This window comes from Nilaparvata lugens, chromosome 3 (genome assembly GCF_014356525.2).
Source record: "Nilaparvata lugens isolate BPH chromosome 3, ASM1435652v1, whole genome shotgun sequence".
NCBI lineage: Eukaryota > Metazoa > Arthropoda > Insecta > Hemiptera > Delphacidae > Nilaparvata > Nilaparvata lugens.
Window position 1 is genome coordinate 27,062,878 of NC_052506.1, and position 27,698 is coordinate 27,090,575.

General features: G+C 34.0%; 1 protein-coding gene across 1 annotated transcript in view; it reads left to right on the plus strand.

Annotated features, from left to right (window-relative positions):
* Window positions 1-27,332, plus strand: part of LOC111064142 (adhesion G protein-coupled receptor E3) — a 160,203-nt gene extending 132,871 nt beyond the window's left edge. The window contains exons 3-6 of the mRNA XM_022351858.2: window positions 5,058-5,163; window positions 8,903-9,183; window positions 21,146-21,388; window positions 22,793-27,332. Of these exons, the coding sequence (XP_022207550.2) occupies window positions 5,058-5,163; window positions 8,903-9,183; window positions 21,146-21,388; window positions 22,793-22,991 (829 nt within the window). The 3' untranslated portion in view covers window positions 22,992-27,332. The remainder of the gene's footprint in view (window positions 1-5,057; window positions 5,164-8,902; window positions 9,184-21,145; window positions 21,389-22,792) is intronic.
* Window positions 27,333-27,698: the final 366 nt, after the last annotated feature.

Genomic DNA, 27,698 nt, shown 5'->3' on the forward strand with positions numbered 1-27,698 from the left:
TGGTGATTTGTTTACTTCGGTCTTTATTGGTCTTCAATTTCGTGAGAGGTTATACTGCATATCCACATTTTTCTCACTTTGAATGGTATCATTCCTAAAGTGATAACATCTTCTGTATCCTTGAATGCTGCAGATATATCTTATGAATGAATGGAGGCTACATTTTGTGAGTATTCATATACTTGGTATCTCTCCATACCTCACCACCGCATGTAGTGGACGAATACCGATTTTCTTAGAGAACATTTATTTTCTCCCTCTTGGCACTTCCCCTAAACTCATATCAAATGTTCGATTAAGGGTTTCAGCGAATATAGTTGAACTTGGCTTTTTTTAGAATTACTTTGCTTATATATGATATCATAATCCAGATATTTGAAGTGGAAGTGGACTCTGTCCTAATGAAATATTTCTTACATTTATTGATTTATTCTATACTCTCTCATATGTATTTCTTAATCCTTTCAGTTTTTCTCCAAGAACGAAGCAGCTCCCTTGCTGGCTGAATATTTAAAACTCAATTCAATTCAACAAAATCATTAGTGCTGTCTTCAACCTTATTTATATTATCTCTCTCTTCATGTAATAACAACTAGCTTACTTCCTATAACCTCAATACAGGCCAGCTCATGAGTTTATTTTTAGCCAATATGTTACAATATGTTTGTAACTCTCCAAGTTGCATAGTTCTACTGGGCAGAGTCAATATAACAATGTGAACTGGCTCCACAGTCTGTGAACCAAGTACACTGGATCATAGAGAAACGATAGCATAAGTAGATATCCCATGGTATAGGGCGTTTATGTCGCAACTTTTACTGTTATCTCAAGCCGGTAGCTCACGTAGTTCTTTCCCATGCAGCTGTGTGACGCGGGTAGTCTCTCAAATTGTGCCGTTCATACACTCTCACCCCAACAAAACAGTAAAAATTGACAATAATCGACAGTAATCGGCTTGAGATAACAGAAAAAGTTGCGACATAAATTCCCTATACCATGGGATATCTACTTTCGCTATTGTTTCTCTATGACTGGATGTTCAATCAGCAATTATAAACTGTTTTAATACCAGTTCCTACCTGGGACTGGGAGCTAGCCTCACAATTAGGTGTTGTCAATGCTAAAGTAGCACTCAAGTTGGAGTGCCAATCAATGCAATCAGTCTGAGTGCTAATTGTTGACCCACCTCTTTGATTTGTTGCATCGAGTTATCTCCCTGATGATTGAATAGACCATTGTATAGAGGCCGTTTTATTAGTGCTGCGTTGCAATTACCAAATTGATCAATGACACTCATCAATAAGCTAGACATTAATATTGTTCAAAAGCTACCATTTTCATAATGTTGTATTGCTCCAGTACTGTAATAAGCCGTCAGAGCTTTCCATTTATTTATATAATGATCATGGGCACAATCTATGCCCTTAAATCAATTTACTTCATCATTTATCATTACTTGAACAAGTCGATGTAGGTATATCCTACTTGGTAAGAGGGATGATAATAATTGATAATAGTCAATAACGAATGATAACTGATACGTATCAGAAAATGAAAGATACATGAATTGATAACATTCTATCATAACCGAAATTTTGAAGCAGTCTTAGAAAAAAACCTCAGTTGTTTCTTCGTTGATCAAATATCACACTCTGTGTTTCCCTCTCTTGAAAATCTAGAAGTAGAGCCTCATTATCGTGTTATATCGTATCTCTAGTATCAACAGCTAGACCACTACTTGACTACCACCTGCTTTGAAATTCAAAATTCACACAGCATACATATTCATCTTCCCTGGGTGAGGACCTGTGTTTCTACATTTCATCTAGTGCTGTATTTGAGATTATATTGTAACAAAATTATCTGACCTCTACGTCTATTTCAACATTAAAATGAGAAGTGCATAAACTTGAGAGCTCCTGATACGTTCATGAAGCCACCATAAACTTTGGACCGCTAACTTTATGACTAGCACTTAAAGCTTCATCATACTAACAACAGCTTACAAGAGCGTGATTTCTCATCTCTCATTTGATAGAATCAAATCTTTCAAATTAAATACCAAGTCGGAGTACTTGCAAGCACCATAAAAACGTTTTAGTAATTTATACCACGTTCAATGTTCAAATTGCACTTATGAATTCAGGTTGATTTTACCATTCTAGCTCATTTGTTTATAATTTGTCCTATGATGAAACTTGGTTTGAATCAATCAATTGAATGTGTAGTATTTGGAAAACTGATCAGCCTATATTTATGAAACGAAATGATGAGTCTCATATAAAAGTTGGGATTTCAGACAAAATTGATTTTACTAGTGTTATTAAATCATTTTTATTATTGGAAACAAATCTTCATTATTCTGGGAATCTAGCTGAATACCTCTCTGATTTTAAATCGTTTTTAAAACGTTTGAAGATTGTAATTTTAGAATTTTTCCAAATATGTTTTATCATTGGCAACATATCGTAGTTCCTTTAGAATCAAACCATATTTAGAAATGTTGAGAGACCTTCACCTTTATCATGAGAGAGACCTATATAAGCCAGTAAGAAATTTGAGAGCTATGCTGATGAGTGTCTTGAGTATTCAAAGAACTTCATAGGAATATTTTATTCTACCTTCTTCAGGAATCAATGAATCAACAGAATCAAAATCAATGAAGAATTTATATATCTATCTTTCATACCGGTTTAATCGTATTGCATTAAAAATTGCATATCGTATTGATAAAAATGAATAAAATGCATAAATAGCCATAATAGTGATGACTATAATAATTGAAATGCATTTTCTGATTTTCGTGAAAATAATACCACTAATAATTAATATATGACATGGTGTCATCTGATACTGTAGGGTATCTTTTTAAACACTGATCGGAAGTATGAATGGAATAGTTAAGAAATCAATTTGTATTCTAAGCAAATGAAGGGAAAATCATAGAGGAATGAGAGAATGAATTAATGAGGAGAAAAGCGAAACTTGATGTTATGGTATTTTTTGTTCTTGGTGCTATATGTAACAGGAAAAATTCCCAAACAATTACAAAATATAACACCCATACATCATACATTATAGGCTATCACTGAAACTACATCTCAAAACAGTCAAACAGTGGCTCCCGATGAAAGCAAATTATTCCAATTTCATAATGGAATTAGCCAGAAAGTATATTGAATAGATTAGAATGTAACTTCCATGAAACAAATTGAGACAACCGTGTAATATTAACCTTCCTTGGAATTTCAAGCAATATTCTCTATCAGTTTAGGAACAGAATCTTGAAAGATTCTGTTGTCTCATGAGTAGACAGAGATGGAAGAAGCGTTTTGGAAACTGACCACATTGGAAACGATCATCTGCTGAAAAATGTTGATGATCAATTTTGGCTCCTTGGTTTCCTGGATCACATCCAAATCCAAACAATAGATTACTTCTTCTGTCAGAAATGAGAAGAAAATCATCTTTCAAACAAACCTCAATGTGCAAGTGAGATTTTCATGATCGCTTGGCGATCTCCCAAATGACATGAAGCCAATTTTTTCGCTTTTTAATAGAATTTATCACCTACCTAATAAAAAGAGATTGATCACCTCTTTCTAGAACTTTAGAAGAACTCAAATTTCATTAAGAATCTGATTTCTGAGGCACTGGTCTTATAAAGACTGAGAGAGAGCAAGAGAGAGCCTTTGTCTCTAACTCTTGTTGTGTAATGTACTTCCAAAGAACAAGCTCAGACGCTTCCACTCTCATATACTGTATACTGTGCCCTCTGCCCTGCATTTCTCGAGTCCCTGAAGTACATCTCCCAGCGGAAACTTAATGTATCTTAGGAATGTTGGGTCTCTTCAAAGCACACATGGCGATGGTCTACATTCCTGAACTTTGCCTTCTAAATAATGAAAACTGCAGCTTACAATACAGCTTAGAGAGTGAAAGGAATTACGACCTGACAATTAAATCTGATAAACGGGAGGAATCACGTTCCGCATACAGTTAAAGTGAAGAAATTTTTGATCATTGATTACTTCGAACGCAGTTCATTTCGCTACATTCATTGAATATCAGATCAAAAATTATATTGCTGAGAAAAATCAATATATAAGTCAGTATCATTTCACAGCATATAGAATTCATTGTAGAATGTGAGATTTGAACTGCAATAAAATCGAAACATTCTGCTGTGTCTGATAAATGTTTATTTTGTCATGCCATGTAATCTAAATCGGAAAAATCTAGATAACGCGATTCTGATCCCAGATACTATAACAGAACCTAACAGAGTCATCTCTCAAAAATACTCTAAATCGAGGGAATTTATTCCAACTGAATAGACTGGAAATTGCACCAGTTATGCAACAATTAATTACAGACTTCGGTACTCAGAATTTGATTTTCAATAAATCAGTAGCCTACCTCATTTCGAGTGTTTATTAGAATTCACAATGATTGTTGTGTGCACTGACTTCAAATTTGAAATCAGAATTATTGGTCTTACATATTCACACATTCGTGCGATTGAATTGACTGAAAAAATAAGTCATGTTATTCTGTCGGTGCGAACTGCGGACTATTTCCCTGCAATTGCAATTGCAATTTATTGTGACACTGTAGATTGTAGAAATTACTAATTGAACATAAATACCGTATTAAATGATAATCTTGATTTCAGGATTTTGCAGCCTCATAACTGTCTCTGTACCGTACGCGTTTTGTAGCACCAACTTCAGACTAACAGCAACACTTTCTATGTTCCAAGCCGAATCTATCTGAACGCTTTCTCTCAACAAAATTGCTGAAAATTGTGTTGTCGGAAAACAGCCTTCTACATTACATTACTTCCTAACAACTTGCATTACTTCTTGCGATTGTCTACAACTGAAATTCTACCGAACCTTAAGAGCATCTAGAACAGCGTTGTTTAAGATCGTTGGCGAAAAATTCATTGCGTTTTCAAACTTTGAAAATGTTCATTTCGCAACTTGGAATAATACTGTGATGGAATAATTTCTATGATGTGCGAATAATGAAAGAACCCCATTTTTCCATTGCAGTTTATTTTCCGACCTGAGAAGTGTGTCTGGAACTACTCTCATGAACCTACTTGCTGCCCTGTTCATGACTCAACTTCTGTACGTTGTTGGTGTTGGAGGAATTCAGGTGAGCCAGCAAATGTTTGCTATGCATCCATTTTATGTTTGTATACCTTATTTTTTTCACCCTGTACATCACTTCTCCAAAAGAATTTTATTCTTCCATTTCAAAATTTACGAATTTTATATTTTTATTAGTTCTAGAACGAGAATGATTTCAAAAGAAGAAGAAGCTACACATTTGTTTTAAAACATAAAATATTCCGATATTTAAAGAATTATAATGTTTTCAATAATTACTTGCGGATCCAGTTGTTGAGAATCATCGTGTTTTTAAATTTTGTTTCAAGAGTAGAACAATGCATGAAATAAAATAGAAAATGGCATAAATTTGTACTGCGTTTCCAAGCTTAAATAGAGGACTATGTATTGGAGAATCTTAGGCTAGGCGCACACCAGTTAGTCAAGAAAAGACATGTTTAGTCACAATGCTACACATAGTTGCTTATGAAGACTTTTCAAATTGCAATGACTAATCAGTGTGAGTTGCGTCATAAGCAACAATGTGGAGTATTGTGACTAAACATGTCTTGTCTTGTCTTGACTAACTGGTGTGTGCCTAGCCTTAGCCTCTGTCAATCAGTTGGGATCAATCATAGAAGTCTTGTTGAATGAAGTAACAAAAACATATAAGAAGATTTCACTATGGTGTAGGCCTATATATATATATAAGAGACGGAATGAATTTTAATGCATGGAAGATAAATATTTCAAATGGATATATTTTGATGATATCATTATGAATCAGGTATGAACATCATTCCAGTGTTCTTAATACTCTAAATAAAAACTTGTAAAAGCTATGTAGAATGATGTAAAGTTCTCAAGAGAATGAACAAATTCGTAAGTTTCAAAAATGCATTTCATCATAAGTGAAACATCGCAATATCCAAGAAAATTATAGCTCATATCTAGAATAAAACGTTGTGAATAGAATTATATTTATTTCCTAGTACAGTAGATTTTTTTGTCATCATCAAGAATTTTCTCATCACTTTTTTTATGCTCACATTCTCAAAAAGAACCACAATGATTTAGAATGTAGATCATGTCTTGCTCACGATCCAAGATAGCATGTATCTTTTCCAGTTACAGAAAAACATCACGTATCAAAACGAGAATCTAATGCTTATTTGATTTCAAAATCTGTCTCATGTTCCACATTTTCCTACTTTTCTCTTCCATACCTACCTAACGTTGCTGTGGGAGAATTGGATCGTTACACTTGAAGCATGCTAATTCAGAGGGAAAAATAATTTTGTTATCCATAGTTATTCAACAGACATATTTTTAAACATAATACATTTATCTATTTCTCATTCAAATTAACAACTTTGAAAACTTCTACCATTGGTCATAATCATAATTTGAAACTTTTCACCAAAATCACTGTGTAGCAATGGTTTAGCGAAGGGGGGGGGAAGTTTCCAGGCTACTTTCACCCTCCATGATTTCCAGGTTACAACCCCAAGATTCAAAATGCACTAACTACAATATTGTTTGCTGAACCTTGAAAGCTATCAAACTCATTCAAGTCATTTGTGAGTGGCTACAGCAATGACAATGTCATTGGCAATAGTCTATATTTAAAGAAACCATCTTGTTGATGCCCAGATTGTGTGATCCAACAACCACAAAACACAACAAAAACAAAGTTACAAGAAAAAATATTTCTTACATGATAGGATATACTGAAAAGTCGCTTTTTCTATCGCCAAACAATTCCCCCCATCCCCCGACATAATCAGATTTATGTTGGCAAGGTCATTCGCAAATGCCTATAGGGACCAAAAGCTTTTGGTCCCCCCACCTTTTGGTCCCCCCCGCCTTTTGGTCCCCCGATTTAAAAATGCAGCTACAGTTACTACGCTACTGCTGTCAGTTACATAGTTCCTATACTGAGACAGAACTAATTAAATGCTTGATTATAATCTCAAGAGCAATAATTGATTCGAAAATACATCTATTTTGAAACTCTATGTAACATCACTACGAATTTTATTCAATATAATGAGAGTGTGTCATGAATTATTCTCAATTCAAAAATGTCTATTTTATTTTGTGCCAAAATTTCCATTGTCAGAGTATCGTAGAAGTAGAGTAGTCTTATCCATTCTGAGAAATGAGAATAGTTACATTAAAGAATCTTGAAGTGACTCTTGAAAGAACTTGGGTGACTTCAAGGTTCAATTATTTATTCGTTCGCTGTAGAATTTAAAATTCACTTATATAGAAACAGTAGTCTGACAACTCACTGCACACTATTCCAGTCTCACTCTCTCTCTCTCTCTCTCTCTCTCTCTCTCTCTCTCTCTCTCTCTCTCTCTCTCTCTCTCTCTCTCTCTCTCTCTCTCTCTCTCTCTCTCTCTCACTGAATATGTATGTATTTGTTTGACTATGAGTTTGCTTTCTATTCTTCTGCACTATGCTATTACTTTTACTACTATTCAATAGAGAAACCAATCGCACAAGACGATGTGAGCAGAATCAACTTCGATCGGTTTTTGTAATAGCTTCCAATAGAAACACATAAATTTATGAGAGAATGGCTTGAATTTCTAAAGTAGCATGTTAAAGAATTTCAACTGCAATATTTGTTTGGACCCTTCTTGCTCTCATCTATTGAGATTTGATTACCAACACATAGTACATGCGTATCTTAAGTTTAGTTGGTGTGCTTGCAGTATAGTGTTTTAGATGAGAATCGGTTTTCATTCATCTGGGAATAAAACTTCATTGGGAGACCGTACTAGAGTGTTGCCGAGTTTGACAACGAGCACACTGTTCACTCAAGTTTGCGAACGCATTAGCTCTCTTCTTTATTTGACCTTTTTGTGGAATAATTTATTGAGAAAAAAAATTCCAGTATCAGTATGAGAAATTTAAAAGAACAGTAGTCATTGTCTTTTCCTGGTACGTAAAAATTAACAAGTTCCAATAATTCAAGCTCATTACTTGTAATTTTTATATGATGTCATCAAACATTATTTCACATGAAATTGGAGCTCCATTCAAATTTACATTTATCTTCCTCTTACACTTTTCACTTTCTCTGTAACAATGGAACCACTTGACAAAAGAGAACTCTATATTGAGAGTCAATAAAGTGCATGTTGGATTTTGAGAGCAATCACTAAGTTCAAAAGCTCGCTCCACCGATCACGAGTTCAACTCTATTATATTTTAATGTTCAACCCCAGGACACAAATGCAGCGAGCAGACGAGGACCTTCTTCAGATCTTTCTTTTTTATTATATTCCAATATTTCTTCCTTCTCAGTTGATTTTCAGGCCTTTCTCTGATTTCTGACTGAAAATTATCACATCAAACCGTTCATCATTCATGTTTAACTGTTTAAATTATATATTGTATATTTTCGAATAATTTCATATTCATTCATAGTAGACTATATGCTATGCTATTGTGATATGATTGTTATAGATTCAAAAATATAAATAATTTTGACTTATTATGATCATGAAAGTGCTTATTGGTTCCAAATAACTTCACTCAAGATGTCTCAATCCCAAACTCATACTGAGAGTTGGCCTATTAATATGCATTTATTCTTCATTTCTAAGAAAACATGACATATCATTGGGATAATTGGGAGAGAAAAAATAAGGCGTACTTTGAGCAATTCTTATTTCATGATGATAATCAACATTTACAATTTTATAATCATCTTGTTTAACAAGAACTATTCGAATTTGAAATATGATGAAATAACGTATTTGATTATACAGGACACAGAGCTGTGCGTGTCGCTGTCGTTCTCGCTGCAATACCTGCACCTGACGGTGTTCTTCTGGCTGACGGCGCTGTCACACGACTTGTGTCGCACGCTGCGTCGCAACATGCACGTGGAGCCGCCACCGACCGAGCGTGCTGTCGGCTGCGTCTTCGCCGTCTACAGCCTGCTGTCCTGGGGCATGCCCCTCGCTCTCCTCGCCGCCGCCTACCTCTACCGCACCCACCACCACCAGCATCACACCAACAACCATTTCCTCAAACAGTACAACTGCTGGTCAGTACACCACGCTCCCTATTGTCGTCATCTGCACGGATCTAATCTAAAGCTGGATTCCCACAGTTCTAATGAGATTATTCATACTCGCTCGGCCGGGCTAAGTGAGAAAAGTCCAAAAAGATCTCATGGGAATTATATTATTACCACTGTTCACTGTCATGTTGTGAACGAATCTAGCTTAATAAACCAATTCGCTAAGTATCATGGAGCATAGATAGCATAAGAAGATATCCGATAGTAGAGGTCGTTTATGTCCCAAATTTCAAGTCAATTTTTGTAATCTATTGCCGATTACTGTCCACTACTGTCGATTATTACTGTTTAGGTCGGGAGAGAGTGTGAGAACGGCAAAGTATGAGAGAATACCAGCGTCATATCTTCACGAGAAGAACTATAAGTAGAACTTATAAGTAGTACACTTTGAGATAACAGTGAAATTTGGAACAAAACGCCCTATATCATGGAATATTCTCTTATGTGCTATAATTATTTCCTCTATAGATGTAATATAGAATACGTTTGTTGCAATAGACTATAGTGTGGTCCACGTTATAATGGCAGTGGATGAAGATAGAAGAATAGCGATGCCGATTCTCTACATCAATTAATTATATTTCTACACTGTGTCACGTGGTAATTTAAAACCACCAAATATTTTTAAATGAGCCAATGAAATGTAATAGAACTATAAAATTGGAAAGAAGGTTAGACCTACCCAAAGAGTAAATCAACTCAAATCAAGTATTATTAGCGATTAGGAGTAATAGCATTATCAACAACGATAAGAAAACATGTATTATTGTGATTTAATAATTATGAGAACCCATTGGTAAGATCAAAAAAGTTATAAAGCGGCATACTTATTATTGGCGGATTATAAAAAATAAAATGCATGAACATTGAGGTTAGAGTTACTTGTTTACATTTTGAAAAGAATTAGTCGATCTTGGATAAATCGATAATTATTAGAATCAATACTGAGCGAATCAGCTGATTATTCGATCAACCCATATGACCGGTTGAATCATATAAAATTCACTCATAAAGGATATATTATGTATACTAAAGGAAGTCGATGTGTAGACTTACAAACAACTATTATTTCTGTATAAATATTTATTATAATCCAAAAAAGCATGATAAATCAATAGTATACAAAACTCATATAAAAACTAAATGTATTATCTATTAAAATCGTATGTTACGATTTATTTACGAATTCAATTTAAGATAAACACTCCATATATTTGTATAAAAACTTCTTTTATTTAATTTTTTCTATTATAAAGCCGAGGAAGCCCTGATTCCCAAGGCAACCAATTGTATTGAGTCTATTAAATTGAAGGCCAATCAGAGAGTAGCTTATAGAATTATTCTAGGAAGAGGCAAATTTTTCTGAAAACCTCCTTCTTCTGGCTTAAGATCCTGACCGGAGAGGATGCACATGGAGTTTAGGGTTTTTTCTTATTCCTTTTAAAAATTTTTAATGAACTATTAAGCCAAACCCTTTTTTAAATGTAATGTATGTTTGTTGAATGTTAATTATTTGTGAACTCAGTGCTGTCAAGGAGTTCGTAATTGTAAAGATTCCCATAAAAATAGCTTTAATTCGAAAGAAACTTATAAAAATCTGGATCACGCGTTAGCCCAGCAGTAACGAAAAGGAGCCTACCCAATTAATTATTGGAAATAATTAATTCAATCCACGAGAACATCTAGAACTTCAGTCAGTGAGTGATAAGTCAAACCAAACGAGCTCGTTTTTTCTACGTCCAGTGGGGGTAATTATTAACAAAAAAGCGCTATTCCAATTAATTTAAATTAAAATAAAAAGTCACCACGTGTTGAACAATATCACATAGTTCATAAGAACATTTTATAAATTTATTTGATATATGTAGGAAGCTTACTTCCATGCACAGCCCGAATTCATTAAATCCCTGAGATCTCATGTTTGAATATTAATTTATTAATTATAAATTTGTTAATTGAACCAAGTATAGTATATCAAACCTATAGACCGAACAGGTTTTTATTTGCAGAATTTCGTATTGATTGGAAGTCTAAGTACCAGTATTAAATATAATATATTTATGAATTTGAAACTCACTATTGTGAATATTGGCAAAGCCTGTGATAATTATTCAGATTTTTGAAATAGATTATTTAAGTGAATTATAGTTATATCGAATATCTTATGCACATCTTTTTTGTGGGAATATATTTTGTGTTTTATGTCAGCATACAAATCGTAGAAGTTTATTTTATCCTAGTTCATCTCGTGATATACAGTTTGAGCTGTTTTAATATCAACAAATATTTTGCAGCACTTAAAATTATTGAATCAAGTGATATTAATCTTATTCAGAGCACTCAATATTTATCATCCTTTGATGATATTCATTTTATCAGCCAGAACAAGTATATTAAGAAATTATATTAATAAGGTTCCAGTTATATCATATAAGGATCCAGAGAGCTTCCAGAACTGGCGTTGTAAGTTCTAAGGAATTTTGGAAGGGTATATTGGTGAATACTTGTATTCACGACGAGCGTTTTAAGAATCAACTAGAAACAACTATAGTTGGTCCTTATTATTCTCTAGTGATGCATGGTTACTGATAATCAGTCATCAAATATTCTTTTATTTTCCGTATTGGTATTCTTCAAGAACTTCATAGAAGCAGCGGTAAGAATTACCAATCACCGGTCACAGAACCTTATGGTGATTATTTGTATTTATAAAATTCATGTTTCTACCACTGAGCTAGAGCTGAGGTTTGAACCCAGTAATTTTGCGAGCCGGAAGGCCTTAATTTTTTGTGAATTTATTCGCAAAAGAGGGAATTTAGAGACTGCTCTTGTAAATATCAGAAACATCGTATCATCTGTGAAGGATTTACCATTAACAACTTCACAACTGTCAAAAACATAATTGTCATCGTTGTGGACCTAGAAAAGGATAGTACCACCAGCTTTGTCAAATGATAGACAAGGCTAGCAAAACCAAAGTTGATCAAATACTGTCATTATAACGTGGACCTCACTATAGATACTAGACATTGTGAGTTATTGGATATGCGATAGTTATTTCAAGCATCACTGTCCATGATCAATATTACAGTTTTGTTTGAAATGAGGTAAACTGTACTATAATAGATCATCAATATTATCATCAATACTAATACATGAATCATCACTATAGTTTACTATTATTACTATAATCATACATTTCAATTGTAGAAATGGAATCAAGAATCTAGAACTTTCTTCTCCCACAATATACTTTACGAAGCAATAACTTCTGCTTCGAAGATATCAATCACATTAGCTTTTATTTCCAATATTTCATATATTTGATTTCCAATAAAATTTCCAATATTTTCAATTCATCAATGGACTTTCAAATGCATTGCTACACTTTACCCTGATATAATCTACTGCTATTTGAAATTTTCAACATATTATTTTGTTCTGTAGATTTTCGTTTTGATTTTGTAAGAAAGAAAACAACCTTATTTGAACTGACTTTATCAAAAATTGGGAAACAGTTTAGAGTCAATCCTCTTATTCCCTCCAAATCCTTTTCTTGACACTCACATAAGGTGAGTTACTGATTGTAATATGGGTTCTGTAGCACTGGGAAATAGGCCTCAAGAGATACTTGATGTAATGCAGCAGTCCTTTGTCTTTGACAGTATGTGAATGGAGTGGAATCTAGAATAGCTTTGAAGCTTTCGTGATTGGCGTGTTTCCGTTTGATGTAAGTTGAGGAAAAAATTACAGGATGATGTAAAGTGAATAGTACTCGATATACGATCATACTGTATAATTATAGTTGAACGAACGTTAGCGAAGTTCTCACTTTTGACTTACTAGAGCCCAAAGTCATTTCTGTCTGTTTGTATGTTCGACAAGAACTTTAGAGAGAATTGATCAATCAGCTTCAAATTTTGAACACGAATTCTTACGAATTAACGAATTATTTTTACAGGTCAAGTTAGTTGGACAACAAAATTGACTCTCTCCTTCATCCTTTTTCAGGATATAAAAATAGCATTGAAAGTGCATGAGAAAAATATTTTTTTGATTTATCATTCATTAGTCAGCTGGAATTATTTGCATACTATTTCTGTAATTTTTTCATTCACTTAAAGAAGCTGTTGCTATTATAATGTTGTCACACAGACTGTCAGACACACAGACTTTATGTGCCGACACATGATTTCAACTGAATAATACACAACATTAATTTATAAGTTCAACTGAATAATACACAACATTAATTTATAAGTTCTATATCAACACGCTTCAATCAACGTCTGCCTGCCTGTCTGTAACATACACGTAATTAATACCACTTGTGATTGCAGTTGCTATGACAATAAATTTAGTCCAGGCAATGAATGCTCAAAAAAGGGTATAGAGGGAAATGTTTCGAAGACAATTTTTGACCCCGCAGATCTGTTGAGGGTTCAAGGAGGTTAACATATCAAAATCCCCACTCCTAGGGGGTAGTTTTGTGCTAAGGGGGTGGGGGTGGTTTAAAGAAACCATTTTTTGGTTTCTCGCATAAAACTCAAAAACTATGTATCTTGAGGACTTAACTGTCATATAACAAATCAAAGCTTACATAATTTCCTACAATATTCATTCTACAACTTTTTTATATCTCCTCCAGTTTTCGAGATATCCGCTCTTGAAGGTGTGACATTTTTGAAAAAAGCAAATTTGCCACCAATTTTTTTCTATTTTTGCTCTTATAACTTTTTAAGAATCGATAGAGAAAATCCATATTGATTATGTGCTTATAGAGCATTAAATTCTCTTCAATTTGATGTATAATTTCACACTTTTGCGAATTTCCCTTCACCTGCAAAAGCAGCTTTAGTGTTGAGTGTGAAATATCCATTTTTGCAACAATATACCAATTGACAAAGGATTTTGGAGGGAATATTTTAAACAAAATTTTTGACTTTGCAGCTTTGTTGAGACTAGTGAGGAGGAGAACATATCAAAAGTCCCCATTCCCAACTCATGTGCTAAGGGGATGAGGGTGGTTTAAAAGTTGCACTTTTCAGCGTTTTGCTTCCACGCTCATATCTTGAGAACAATGTGTTCAACCGACATAACTAGCAATTCAAAAATGAATCTTGATAAATTCTCTACACTTTTCGTTCTGTGAAATTTTGTGATATTTCCAACAGTTCCCGAGATATTCGCTAGGCTAGGTGACACAAGTGTACATAGCCTAAGTAACAGTATACTGTACTGTACATCGAAGTATAGATTAGGCCAAGTATGATATTATGTATCAATTATATCATTTATTTATACAAAAAAGCAATACTCTCAAGCTACTAGCATACACTAACTGCTTTCATTCTGAAGGTTTGATTCATGAGAAATGCTCTTTAGCTTACTAAAATGTTACAGAATCACTCAATATCAAGTCCACAGTATCAATACTATATTGACATTTTGACCATTATTATTTGCATTATTACAGCACACTCTTCATCCAATCAATAGTCCATTTATTATATCCGCATATAATAATAATTGATAAAATTTAGATACACCATTCATCAACAAGCAATTTATTCATATACGATTAATCATAGGTGTATTAAAGTTCAGTATTTTGCGACAGTAATTGTTTCAAACTTATTAATTATGGTACTATGCAATCCCACAATTTGGGACATGTAATCAAAAGGAGAATAATTAAACCAGTTGTTGTTGACCAATGAGTGAACTTCAAATTAACAACCAGGAGATAACTATATAAACGGACCTGCCGCTATGTACACACAGTGAATATATTATTGATTGTGCATCTTGCCATACCTGTAAATACCTGTTCTAGTTAGCAATGTGGTTATAATCATGGATCGGTCTGGGTAATTACTTCGGCAGTAGTTCAGTAATGGTTTCCCTCTATGTAAAATTGTTCATCCAACTATTCAAGTATAACTGAACGTCATCAGTCGATAGCAGATTTATTGTAAAAGAAGAGAGGAACTTAATTCATTTCATTAAAAGCTCTGGCAGTAGTACGAAATAATAATTAAAATCAATGGTAATCCAATGCTATTGCTTTTACTACTCATCCTTATTCATTTGATACCTACGGGTGATCAAGCACCGTATGGCTTGACAGTATCCCTGTGGTTGACATAATTCACTTAATTTAATATTACGTGTGTTATAAACTTGACTCTGAAATACATAAAGCTGTGAATAAATTATTATGGACTATGATCAAACAACTCTCCAATCTATAATGTACAAGTCATTATTCCAAATTTATTTTTCTCAGTTTTTGAGGCTACCAGTACGGAGTGCAAGGTTGAGAAAGTTGACGTTCTGAATTCGAGTCATCCAACCCCCACATACATTGATATTGATATTCCTCATACGCAGCTCATCACTTTACGAGCTCAACCTCAATGTACGAGTATATCCTTCCGCCAACTCTAATAAAACTCATGCATCACTAGTAAGATCTGATCGTATTTTAAAGAACGAGTTGAAAGTTAAAAACTGTTTTACATCAAAGAGTAGATTCTTCCATGTTAGTAGATATTTTCGCAATTTTCAAATGTTTAACACCCTTCGTTCGCTTAAAGAATCGCTAAATGTATTAGGCACCGTGAATCGTAATTACTCTACTGTCAAATATCCATTAGTACAACATTTGTATCTTTTATAACATTTCCATTTGAGTAATTAGAGCAATACATCACAGAAGCAAGGGTCCAATGAATGAGTTTTTTAAACTCAGTATATGTGAAATAAACGTTTTAAAGTTAGTTCGATGCACATTTTAATGCAAAATTGATTTCAAAAATTGTGTATTCGAGAGTATTCAGTTGACATTATGTGAAAGAGCTCAACCACTAAGCCACAATACATTCTGCTAAAACTCTCTGTTTTGTGTTTATACGAGTGGATTATACCATAGAGAAACAATAGCATAAGTAGATATCCCATGATATAGGGCGTTTATGTCGCAACTTTTACTGTTATCTCAAGCCGATTGTAATTCTTTCCCGTGAAGCTGTGTGACACTGGTAGTCTCTCATATTGTGCCGTTAATACACTCTCAACCCAACAAAACAGTAAAATTCAACAGTAATCAAGAGTAATCGGCTTCAGATAACAGTAAAAGTTGCGACATAAACGCCCTATACCATGGGATATATACTTACACTATTGTTTCTCTATGATTATACATTGACTTGAAACCCTTCTTGCGTTTCGTGATTTTTTCTTGATTACCAGATTTCATCAATGATGAAGCGGAGATGCGTTATCAAAAATGAATGCTCTTTGGAAATGATGGGTGTTGGCAAGTAGATTGAAACGGTGTCATCCTTCAATATCATTTTCGCAATTACTGGTTTCTATTAAAAGCTTCATATTAGAGTATACTCCAATTATATTTCACATCTCTGTAACAGCTTAAAATTGCTTTCAATATGAGAGTAAGCCATTTGCCAAAGAAAAACTAATTGGCTCGACTCATGCACGCCCTTTGACGGGCGTGTTTCTGCTTCATTTGATGCCTCTGTTCAAGAGAAATCACCAACCACACCCACAGCTAGATTGCAAAAGTCTATTCCATTGTCGGGACAAATAAACTAACCAACACTGAGTGAGACGATACAGTCATTTTTATACTGTTATATTTCTCATTTTCAAGTTCCATTGGTATACATAGAACCCTTGAACGCTTTAAATACTTTCCACCATTGAATATTTTTCTTGACCTATTAAAACCATATTATATTAATTTGTTTTTCACAATATGCATAGGAAATAAATGAGAGACGCTCACACAACAAGAGATAAGTTCAATTCTTTGATTCATCAGCAACACTTTTGTTTTGAACTGAGTTTGTTTTCTCAATTGGATGTCTTCAACATGGCATTTATATTTGAGGCACAATGTTCAGTGTTGAAAGATGAGACGAGAGAAGTAAAAATCAAACACTAAATATTCATTATTAAAGCAATTCAAACAATAAGATGATAATTTCTTTTAAATACTTTTTTGTTATGTTTCCGTTTCATATGACGTGCAATGAAAATGTCGCATATTAATGACAGATATAAACTCGAATGACCAACAGACATACAGACTGACAGTGCGGGGAATAGCACGCTATTTGATTGCATGGATGTTGAATTTGACTTACCTGAATATCTTTATCTTTGACAAAAAACATCCACTTAAAATCACAAATTAAATACATAGTTTTGTATGCTACTCATTGTTCAGATGCCAATTTGACAGTCTATCAACAAATTATATGATGTAGAAATATTTATTTATAATTCATTCTACATTCATTACTGTCACTTTTTCACATTTACTTCTACTATTTTTTTCATCAAAATGGTTCCATTATAGAACCATTATTGATCAGCTGAGCTTTAGTGTTTACAAGTTTGTGTTGCTTGAATGGTTCCAAATTTTCTTAAATAACTCAATATTATTCGTTACAAGTGGTAATTGAGTGGAATATTTCTAATTAATTTATTAATTCAAGCCATCTAAATTCAAAATTTATAGTTTTCATTTTTGTTTTGGACTAAAATTTTATCAAAATTGTACACGTGAAATTCTAACCTTATTTCGGACTTTTTCCCCTATAAATTTGGAATAAAAATAGCACAGGGACTATCTTATTATTTTATCTTTCAATGTTATTACATTAGTGTCATTTGCATTGTAAATAAATAAATAAATAAATAAATAGAAGCTTTGTACAATCATCAAGAGTTGAATTTCAAATTGAAGTTTCAAGTTCATCTGTCGAGTGCAAACTAACTATGAAGATTTATCGATAATTGGCTAATTCCAATTATACAAAAATGAGCTTTTTGAAAAAGATGTTCGACTCCACCTCATTTGTGTGATATAGTTACTCAAACTGAATATAAATGACAGGCGACTTCATGTGTATCAGGTGAACTGAATCAGTAAAAGAGAAAATGTAAAGTATACTGACAATTAAAAAACTGTGAATCAGATGTAAACTATGATAACCATCTATCGTATGCAGTGGCTTTCCTGAGGGCCCGGAGGCCCAAAGTCATAAAATTGTTTAAATCAGTTGAATGTCTCAAATGAGAAATCAAGGCTTCACGCTTCAAACCACCTGTTGAAAGAGAATAGAGTAGGCTATGTGAAGAGAAGTGGAAGTAAGTGTGAGAGAGACTGATTGGGCCTAGTCATGATGAAGTATAGTAGCGATAGCGTACTTCAATAATAGCCTACCACTACAACTTCCAAGATCAAGTTGACTGACCGACCGGCACATAGCGGTACCTGCGGTGCAGTGCGGATTGCCTATATGTCCTTTTCTAGGGGCTCCTTGATTGAACGTCATTAGGTACACCTCGTTTAAAAGATTTAAAATTGAAAGAATGTATCTATTCTATGAGGAGGATGCATGATCAGGTAGAAAATCTCTCCAGGAAAAGGGTGTTCCGGATGTACTCCTCCCGGAAGTTATTCGAGAACTCGATTGATTTGGCTAAGGCATCTGTTTGGAGCATAATATTAACTTACCATTGATTGCTTTTGAAAATCTGATTTTAAATTTCCCCAATTTTAGAGAGTCATGAATAGTTTAAAGTTAATATTGGACTGAATCTCATTTGCGAGTAGATGTGTGAACATAACATAATCGCGGTGAAGATCGATGCGACTAAACAGCTGTGCTATGTTAATAATATTTGGAGTCATTGATATTGATATAATAGATATAGAAGGTCGAAGGTGAAATCCACATATCGACCTGACCGTCCTGTTCGTAGTACAAAAATCTTATATGAGAGTTCATACCAGGAATGAATCTTTCTATCTAAGGGTATACTCACATTGGATGCGTTTATGTGTATGTGCGTACAAGTCAAGCATGACCAAGCGCGCAGGTCAGAAATAAAATCTGGAAAGAGCAATAGGACCACTCACTCTGAACGCGTGCACTCGCTGGTTGCGTTCAGTGTGAGCAGCTATACAGACACGTGTGGCTCTTACCAGATTAGTTTTCGGCTCATGAATGATCTGACGTGCACTTGCACTCATAGTATGTCACATCCAATGTGATCATACCCTGATACTTCCTTATAATATTAAGTACCATACAGATTAGACATTAATGCATTTGTTTTTACAGTTATTTTTTTTTAACCGGTTTAATTCAAGATCGCAAACAGAAAATACAAGCCAAGTGAGGTGCACTTGTACACAGAAATCCCAGTTATAGGAAGCTATAGGAAGAAATTCCTGTCATCATTGAAACGTATACTTCTTAATCATAACTTTCTCTAGTAGGCTACCTCTTAGAAAGAGTAAAATGATAAGCTGGCTTCTTGAGATCGATTTTCGAAGTGTATTCTTAATGCACTTTCAAAATTCAGATTCAAGCAACTTGTATTTCCTACCTAACTATTGATTAGACGAGTAGAGTAGCCTGGCCAATATGTATTCAACACACATGGAAAGACTACATGAAAAATGAGGTGGTTGATTGGAGGGGCCAGAGCCAAGCATGGCCTCACCTGTGTCAGTTGGCAGGAGACGAATGAGCACGCCAACCAGTCCTAATCCGTCAGCGAAGCCTGACTACGACACGAGTCACGTCTTTGCGGCTAGAAACAGTCTCCTGCTCCGCTGAACAACTTGCATCGACATGGCAATTTATTCAGAAAACTTATCGTGTGACATCCAAAAGGATGGGATAATCCAGGAGCACGCACACACACACCAAGTATATATGAAAAAGATAAAAGCATCACATATTTTCGTCACGAGCCAGTCTGAATAAATCCATATCAAACAAGCTCTATAGCCATCTCTCACATTTGTTAATCTGTCAGGAAGGAATATTTGTTTAATAAACAGGCAGAAAATTACAAATCAACTTCCCGTATCTCACCTACCGCAGCTTTTGAACGTTCAAGTGAGAAAACCTGCATCTCTGTAGTGCCACAACGGATAACCAATAGGATAGAACTAACTATCTATATATCAACCTACCTATAGCACACATGAAAAGACTAATCCAGGAACTATAATAAGACTACATAAAAAGACATACAGTTTTAATATAGGGGTGATAATGTCTCAGTTCTTAGTACATGAGCTCATTGCAGCTCTAATCATAATAAATAGCCAGCACAAAAACTGGAAATTAGAATTTATTTATCAGATATTATCTTTGCCCATTAGTCTGTTTCCACTCTCCAGTACTTGGTCAGAACATAACGCTTCTTACTTTTAATAATGTTTATCAGTGTTTGAGAATAGATCATATCTTCAAAAACTCTGCCCTGATTTCTTTTTCAATCAATTTTAACAAGCCTGGGTTTGGATCTTCCGAAATTATTTTCTACTCATATAAGTGGATATTGAGAGTGGAAGGGAAGACGTCCACTCACTTAAGTGGACGGGAAGAGTTTCTACTTCTACATGCAGTCTCAACTTGTGGACATTCGTCTGATTTTTGTTAGGAAGCCTCACAACAATGCAACCGTGATTCATCAAGAATCAGCCTAAATTCACATTCAGTCATCCATGTCACCACCGATCAAACGTAGAACTAAGGCTGGGCGTACACCGATTAGTCAAGACAAGACTAGTCACGTTTTGTAACAATACTTCACATAGTTGCTTATGAAGACATGTCTAATTGCAATGAATCAGTGTGAGTTGCGTCACAAGCAGCAATGTGAAGTATTGTGACTAAACTTGTCTGATCATATCTTGTCTTGTCTTGTCTTGACTAACTGGTGTGCACCTAGCCTTAGTCCAAAGTGCGGTGTTTCCGGTTCTCAACGAGTCACTAATAATTCTTGTACTTGTGATTATAATACAGTAGTTAGAGATTGAAGAATGATCGCCTACATAAAGTAATAGTGAGGTTTCTTTGTAAATGTTAAGGTTCTTGGAGAAAGACATCCAGATGCTGTTCTACCTTCTACCAACGGTGATGCTGCTGTTTTGGCAGCTGTATTGGCTGGCAAAGGGAGCCGCCCTCACACGCAACGCGCCCTCCCTGCAGATGGAGCCTCGGCGCCGCCTCAAGGTGAAGCGCAGGCGAATGATGCAACTTGTCCTCTATCTCAAGATCATTGCCCTTCTCACTGCAGTCTGTTTGTCAGGAGCTCTTGCTACTTTCACTGGGTAAATAAACTATCACTAAGCAATATCGATTCATTTTATGATACTAGCCATCAATTTGTGAATACGAGTATTCAAACTTGATTATTATTTATGTGAAGATTGTATGATATGAGATGTTGTGGTATTCCTCCATAATTGAGAGAATAAGACGTTAAAGTTGTACTATAGTGGTATTGACAACATCAACGTCTTATTCTTTCTATTATGTGAAGATTGGTGGAGCTTGCGTAGAATCTAGAAAAATGTAGAGCCTGTATCATACTTCAGAAGAACTTTACAATTTCTTGATAAATTAATGTTGGAGAATGCCTTCACCATTAATAAGATTCGAGTTCGTCCAAAGATTTTCTGTATACGACACAATTAATTGATTCCAATAATATTATTCATCACTTGAAATTTCCATGATTTTAAATGGTTGTGTATCAAAAGAGATTATTATTTAGACAGTATCTACGTAGCCGTATATGAAATGTTAAGCATCAATTCAATTTATCCTATAGGAATAATAATGTAACTAGATCTTGCAGAGCATTGATCGTTTACCATCATGACTAGAGACACAGAAGCAGAAAATAATCTTACTCTTGGTTTTGCTATATTTTCAATATAAGCTCACTACACTCTGACCACAAAAACACTTGGTCAATTTAAAAATAAAAAAATCTTCAACTGTTTTGGCGGTCAGAGTAAATTAGGTTTTACTAATGTAAAATTAAAGAGGAACTGGGAATAGGTTGATTTTCGTGGTGGTAATGAACCATACTAGTCCGAATGGCCATCATAAGCAAACTGACTTAAGCACTTGCTACCAAATGAAGTGAATGAGCATGTTAATAGTCTTCCTTAAAAACAAACTGGAATAGAAATTAGTAGGGCGCCAATGGTATTTTGGGTGATAAGAAATATTGATATTACTGCTATAGGAGCAGATGATACATTGCTTATCAATCTATGCTTCAGTGCATAGATTGAGGTTACAAATTGAGGTTGCAAATTGATACAATTTATACAAAGCTTCAGTACCTTAATACAAAAAGTATTTAGAACTTAAGTATTTAGACAAACTTCTATTAATACCTTAATTTTCAATAACGTTGATTTATTCTGCTCTTTCCAGGGTATATGTCTTTCATTTCCAAGCAAAGATAATTTTATTGCTTTGTAATATTGTTAAGATGTATTTTGTTGCGTAAATTATATAATTAATTGATTTGGATCCAATATGTTTGCCTCATCCATGCAAGTGAGCCTACAGTTGTAAGCTGCATTCTCGTCAATAATGAAACTTAGATTATTACTTGAATCGAATGCAGAACAAGTGCCTACCTATTTTATTTACCATCACTGCTCATGCCTACTTTTAGACTATTTAATGTTTGGATTTTATTTGTGTTCCGGCAGGTGGAATGCAGCTTGGATATTGTTCAATATAGGTCACTCGGTGCAGGGGATAACTGTTGCTCTGACGGTGACATGCAACTGCAGGATTATTGGCCTCTACGCAAGATCCATCAAACGACGTCAGAAAGCATTGCTGGCCGTTTCACGCTCCAACAACACACAGATTATATCCTGGTCTCCCGTCCCGGACACAGTCTAAGAACACCCATCGAAACTGGAATGAAACCAATTATATCCTATAATTGTTTGATGAGAGCAGTGATTTGCTGATACTGTCCACTTGGATCAGCTCTTTTGGCCTAGTACTAATGAACCGAAGAGCTGGGATAACCTTTTAGTCGAAGAGAGAGATAAACTACTGTGTAACACTTGCAGGTATCTCTGAAATTCTGTAAGCTTCATTAGTATTGACTTGAATAATTGTCAGTGATAGATACCCTGTAATTAGAATAAAATAGCATTTCAAGATCTCCTGTGCTGAACAACGATACCGGTATGGAGAACATATAATAAAAATAATAATACAATCTGACACTAGTACTGACAGGGAGAGAAACTGAAAATACCTACAGTAACTATATAAACCAAAGGTTATATATTTACTGTAATAATATCAAACTCTTCTAGTCTAGTGTGAACTTGAAATCTTTATGATATGGTAGCTATTGTATGCACCCCTATTGGATGTTTCCGCTTCATCTTATCATCCATCATACATACATATCAGTGTTAAAAAATACCTACTTATTTTTCTCACGATTTTATAAAAAATCATACCATAATAACCTTCTGTATTTAAAAAATGTCATAATTTTATAAATATTTTCTCCAATACCAAAATTTAATTTTGAAATGAATCAACCCTATTATTATTGATAACTGGATGTTGATGAATCACAAAGGTTGGAATTTCAATTTTGGTAAAAATTTAGAAAACTATACAGAATGGAGATGAACTCCATTCAAATCATTAGAGCATGTTTGTAAAGTGATTAATTATAAACCTTTTTACAACCATAAGACTTTTTCCAACCTTATTTCTCCAACGATTGATGTCAATCTGAGTATAATTATGCAGTACGTCTGCTATCACAGACGCTGCAAAATGAGTACAATATTGTATCATTAGGATAAAATAATGATAAATTCAAAATGTGAAAATAGGTAATGTATCAATATTATTCTATATGTAATATTATCATCATGCAACATATTCTGGAAAAGTGAGTTTCAAAATTAATTGATCTTGAAATCTAGTCCATTTTAGATTGAACTTTTGCAACCAATATTCCTGACCTTCATATTATGTAACTACAACATTTTCGTCTGTAAATAAAAAAAACGCTACAACCCCTCATCATATGAAAATTTTGGGAGTTTCGTTAGACATGTTCAGTTCGGTGTGAGGGTAAATGTATTGTCCTGTATCTATCTATTTAGGAGATCTATCTAGTTAGTGTATCTATCTAGGAGATGGGCAGCCCTACCAATCAATCAGACAAGCATAAATGCACAGAGAAACTATGAAAGTGGCATCAATCTCATATATTAGGGTGTGGAACCTCTCTATCTCCCGGGTTGAGCATTCATGGGGATCTTTTGGTTGCCGGTTGCAGATCATTGGTTGAAAATATCATATCACCATGGAAAGATTTAATAAAATGAATTTTTATGCAAGTGTTAGTTAGTTTTCTAAGTACATATAATATAAGTGTACTAACTGGTGTAGGCTCTGCACAGCTCTCTCACCCAAATTATTTGCCACAACACATCGCGCGCACATCTTTTTCATAGCTTTGCTCTGGAGTGCCACAAGTTGGTCCCATATGCTGATAGCACAGAATTGGATTATGTGTTTGATTGTAATTTAAGTTAAAATAGCCCACTATTTATCTCATATTGGTGCAAAAATTAGACATTAGCGTTCGCTATAAATTGAACATTCCTAAATAGAATAAATCAGGGGTGCCACAGGTTGACGCAGACATGGAAATATTTGACTTCTTTCTTACAGGGGTCCCTAATTGGGCTTAGGGGAATGGGCACACCCGCATAAAGACATGATTTTGTAAATAGGACCTATCTGGTTAGATGTGAAAATATAAGCTTAGTTCAATAATGATAATAATAATTCAAAATTATGTTGAAAAATACAGAAAAGAAATTTCGGATAGAATACGGAAAAGTGAATAGTTTCATAGAGGAGTCTCAAAAAATAAATTTCATGTATTAAGAGATAAGCAACCTTTCATATCAATCCAAAATAGCAATTTGATGTATTTTATTAAATAAATATCATGTATCCAAATGTAAATTATTTCCCTTAAGCTGCGTTTACACCAGAGTTAATAACACAACTTTTTAACATTTTTGTTATTAACTGATGTTAATATTACAAAAGTCATTAACATCATGTTGAGCTGCTTTTACACCAGAGTTAATAACACAAGTTATTAAAAAAGTTATCAACTTGACTGATCGACAAACATTTCTCAATTTCAAAAGTTAATAACTCGTGTTTTTAACAGAAAATTCCTTGTTATTAACAAAATTTATGTTATCCATCAAGAGTCGGTAAAGATCGAAGGAAATGTGCTATATTAATAACAAAAGCCTCTTCTATCGCATTAACTTTTGTTCCTATCTTCCCCGCAACCCCCTCGCCCAGCATCCCCACTCTACAACTACAGCTGTTCCCTAACAAATACAGCTGCAGACGAAACACGTTACAGAGTTATTAACTTTTGATGATAACAAAACTAGCAGCCGAAAGAAAATGTTATTAACATGTGTTAAAAACTTTTGTTATCAACTCTGGTGTAAACGCACTATAATTTGTTTAAAGATCAGATGAAGATCATTATGTTAATGATCACACCTGTTTCAATTTTAAACTATTTTCATGAATAACTCGTGTTATTAACTCCGGTGTGAACGTAGCTTTAATTATTTATCAGTTGAGTGGATTAGGTTAGCGATCATTAGATAAACAGCTGATGAATATCTGAGCATTTAACACAGAGAGTCATGTTTCTTATATTTTCTTGCAAATGGTAGATGCAAGTGGTGATTTCTTCTTAAATAATTTATTCAAGTATAAATTGAATATTCAAAACGCTAGTTCAATGAGATGAGTTCTCTAAATATTCAAGAATAAAAATCCTCTGAAAATAGAAATTACTCTAAAAATAAATGAAAAATATGACTGTGATGGCATCAACTTGGTATGATAACATCCTTGGTATATGAACATCCTTGGAAGGATAACATCCTTCTTGGTATGATAAAGTGATATCCTGTCTTTTACACCCCTCCAATATAATATAAGTTAGTTATTCCTTTTTGATATTTTTTTCAAGTTACGTGTCAGCAGGTTAAACCTCTAAATACGCTTTCATAGGAACAAAATACATCAACTTCTTGACTATTTTTCAGATGAATTTTTGTTTAAGAATAATTTGAAGGATTAGTGAACAATTCCAAGCTCTTAATCCATAGGACAAATCATTTTCATAAATTGCACAGTACATGTTCTTGGCAAAATTCTCTTGAAAAATGATATTTTCTACTTCGTCGGCCTACTATTCAAAGCTGTTTGGATGCTAGAATGTTATAGCCTAAATTTTCCTCTCAACATAGTCTCCAATCCAAGATAACTCCCAAATATTTTATCGAATTTAAACCCAAATCCACAATTCCATAATTGCAATCTTTTAATCATATTTTCAAGTGGATGGTAGATGTGAAATCGTTGTATGCGTGTATTTATGTTCACTTTTGTTGTTCTTAATAACTTCCTATTGAATCGAAATTATGGAAACGCCATTCTTATAGACTAAGTCTTTTTATAAATATTAAATATTTATAATAAATAATTTATAATAAATTTTATTTCAGATTTTCAACAAAAAATGTATAGATCTAATTTTGTAAAATGTTTATATGATACATCAAGTTGTTTTCCATCACTAACTGCTTATTATTAAATCACTTTTTAGATATTAAAAAGAGCGACTAGCAGTCAGATTATTTCAATAAATGAATTTTATTGTAGCAGTGAAGAACCTTCTCGCAGCGTTTTTATATTCATTCCTGATCAATCATAAATGTTATGACCGAACATTCTTGGTAAATCTCTCATTTGAGTAATAAATAATCCTGTAATGATTAGAACCTCGAATATTATTTCTTAGACTGAAACTAGCATGGAAAGTTAATAATTTATTAATATTCATGACTGGAATCAGCCACCATTTAAAGAAGACTTGCTACACCTTATGGAAAAATCCTACTAAGATTAATATTATATACTTCTGTATGATTGGTATCTTGCATGAAAAATGTACATCGCTGAAGAAGAGCTTGCTGCATACTCGATGAAATGCGAATAAATAGTGACTACTGCATTCATTTATTTATTGTATTCACCAAGTATCAAATCCAAAAGTATTTAACTAAGAAACAGAGACTATGTAGCCCAGAGCAGTACCTTGTTTTGATAATAAAGTGGTTTATAAAATCTAGACTCTTGATTCATTATAAGCCATAGTGACATTGTGTGCGCATGAAAACTGAAATAAAAACTTCGATGTTGAAGGAAATTATTCATTGAAGAATATATTGTAGGGACACTCGAATTTGAGATCAAACATATTCTTACATCAATAACCGGAACATTATTACATCAATACAATCTGCTGAAGTTCTTGATTTAGTATGTCTAGTAATACTACTTTAGCTACTTCCAGTAAATTTGTATTATATATTCTTGTGATAAATTTTCTTTCATTCGAAATGCATTTCTGATGAAATAGGCTACTTTATGTTCCACTAGCGTTTCTAGGATTATCTAAGGAGAGGGGGGTCCATTATAGACGGCTGTTCCTAGCCTCCCCTTCAATTTCTA